This window comes from Notothenia coriiceps, unplaced genomic scaffold (genome assembly GCF_000735185.1).
Source record: "Notothenia coriiceps isolate Sejong01 unplaced genomic scaffold, NC01 NC01_scaffold00036401, whole genome shotgun sequence".
NCBI lineage: Eukaryota > Metazoa > Chordata > Actinopteri > Perciformes > Nototheniidae > Notothenia > Notothenia coriiceps.
The window spans coordinates 182,983-185,045 of record NW_011369102.1 but is presented as its reverse complement, the minus strand read 5'-3'; the positions used below and the strand labels follow the sequence as shown (position 1 = coordinate 185,045).

The following is a 2,063-nucleotide window of genomic DNA, read 5'->3' as shown; positions in this document are numbered from 1 at the left end:
TGCTCAACACTTTTTTCCAAAAAAAAAGAAATTCACCAAATGAATTCACAGATTTTTCTTCCATTCGTATGATTTTTTTGTTTTCAAATATCCTTTTGACATAGAGAATTCTTCTTCTTCTTCTCTTGCTTTTGGCGGATTGCAAACAACTTAAAAGGTGCATACCGCCACCTACTGTACATGAGTATGCATCATCACATCATTCCAACTCATTAACCTATGTTCTAATCAAAATAAAAATAAATCAATAAAACCATTAAATAAATAAAACAAAACAAAACAAATCTATGTTCTTTCCTGACCTAATGTTAAATTCTTTTTCCTACCCCAGTTTCACTCAAAAATTTAAACAGTGCCTTTCTGGTAGCTTTTACTCCCTCTCCTTTTGTTCCCAAAACACCAACCACACTCCACTCCCTCTCTGCCTCTAAGACTTTAGCCTTTAATTGTTCTCTTTCCGCTTTATAGATGTCACAATTTAACAATATATGTTCTACATCTTCTTTTACTGCACAGTTCCCACACTTGTTTCTGTCACTTTTCCCCATGATATACAGCGAACTATTCAAAGCCGTGTGATTTATTCGGAGTCTAGCCATCATGATTTCCTCCCTTCTGTTTCTTTCTTTATGAATATTAATTGTAATTGTATTTTGTACTTTGTGATAGTCCTTGCCTTTCTGGTCTTTCTCCCACCTTTTCTGCCAGATCTCCATCCCTTTCTTCTTAATGACTGCTTTTCCTTCTCCTTTACCAAGTTGAACTGGTAATGTTATTTGCTTTTGTAGTGCACTTTTTGCTAATCTATCAGCACACTCGTTCCCTTTCACCCCCTCATGTGCAGGCACCCAGCAGAACTGCAGATCTATGCCGCTTCTGTGCAGTCTTAACAGGCTATGATTCAGTTCTATGAGAATGTCTTCTCTAGTAGTTGTTGTTGATTGTATGCTTTGTAATATGGACAATGAATCTGTACATATAACCACCCTATCTGGTCTGACCTCTTCAACCCACTGCAATCCTATTATTACAGCAAGCATTTCTGCTGTATACACTGATAATTGATCAGATGTTCTTTTTAAAATAGATATTTTAAAGTCTGGGATGTATATGCCAACTCCAACACACTCTTCCTTGTTCTTAGAACCATCTGTATACATTTGTAGGTAATTGTAGTACTTTTCATTCAGATACATACTTGTTTTAATTCACACTTCATTCATTTGCCACTCTTTTTTCCTTTCTACAATACTCATATCGATTTTAACTTCTGGGAACAGCCATGGGGGAACACTGCTAAATGGGGTTGCTTTGGCAAACGTGATATTCTCCACTCCATATGCCCTCGTTCTTTCCTTACTCGTCCAGCCAAACCCACGTCCCTGGAATTTTGCATATTCCCAGCAATCCCGTAATATTCTGTTTGAAATATTTTCTTCTCCACTTCCTTGTAGTCTGACCCAGTATGACAGAGCAAGTTTCTCTCTTCTGATCTCCAGAAGGTGTCTCTCCTGCTTCTATCAGAACTGCATTGATAGGGGATGACTTTATCGCTCCAATACACAGCCGCAATGCTTTATATTGTATTCTATCCATTTTTCCATGTGTATTTGCTATCAAACCACAGTTCTAGGTATTTTAACTCATTCACCTTTGTCATTGGACGATCATATAATATTCGCTGTTGGCCATCAATCTTGCGTTTGTTTGTAAATACCATGTAGCATGACTTGCTTTCTGACATTTTGAATCCCCAGTTATATGACCATATATTACACTAGTATGCCTTAATGATGGACATGGCACAAGAGTAGATGTTCACAGGGGGAAAGTCTCATGCCTGGATCTGAATTTAGTATCAAATTGTTTGGTTCATACATGCGAATGGTTTGTTTTGAATAACTCCACAGTAGGAAGTGACCATTATCCAGTGCTTACTAAAATGAATACTAATGTATATATGCAGGAAGGAGGTGTAATAACCAGGTGGTTCTTTGCTAAAGCTCCCGTCCGAACAGGTGACTGGGGGAGTGTGGTATTAGCCGAATATTAAAGGGGGGTTT

At 37.8% G+C, this 2,063-nt stretch overlaps 1 protein-coding gene across 1 annotated transcript in view; it reads left to right on the top strand.

The window, feature by feature from the left end:
* Positions 1-1,793: 1,793 nt before the first annotated feature.
* LOC104963789 (kinesin-like protein KIF21A) overlaps positions 1,794-2,063 on the top strand; it is a 9,430-nt gene continuing 9,160 nt past the window's right edge. Inside the window, exon 1 of the mRNA XM_010792428.1 lies at positions 1,794-1,810. Within this exon, the coding sequence (XP_010790730.1) occupies positions 1,794-1,810 (17 nt within the window). The remainder of the gene's footprint in view (positions 1,811-2,063) is intronic.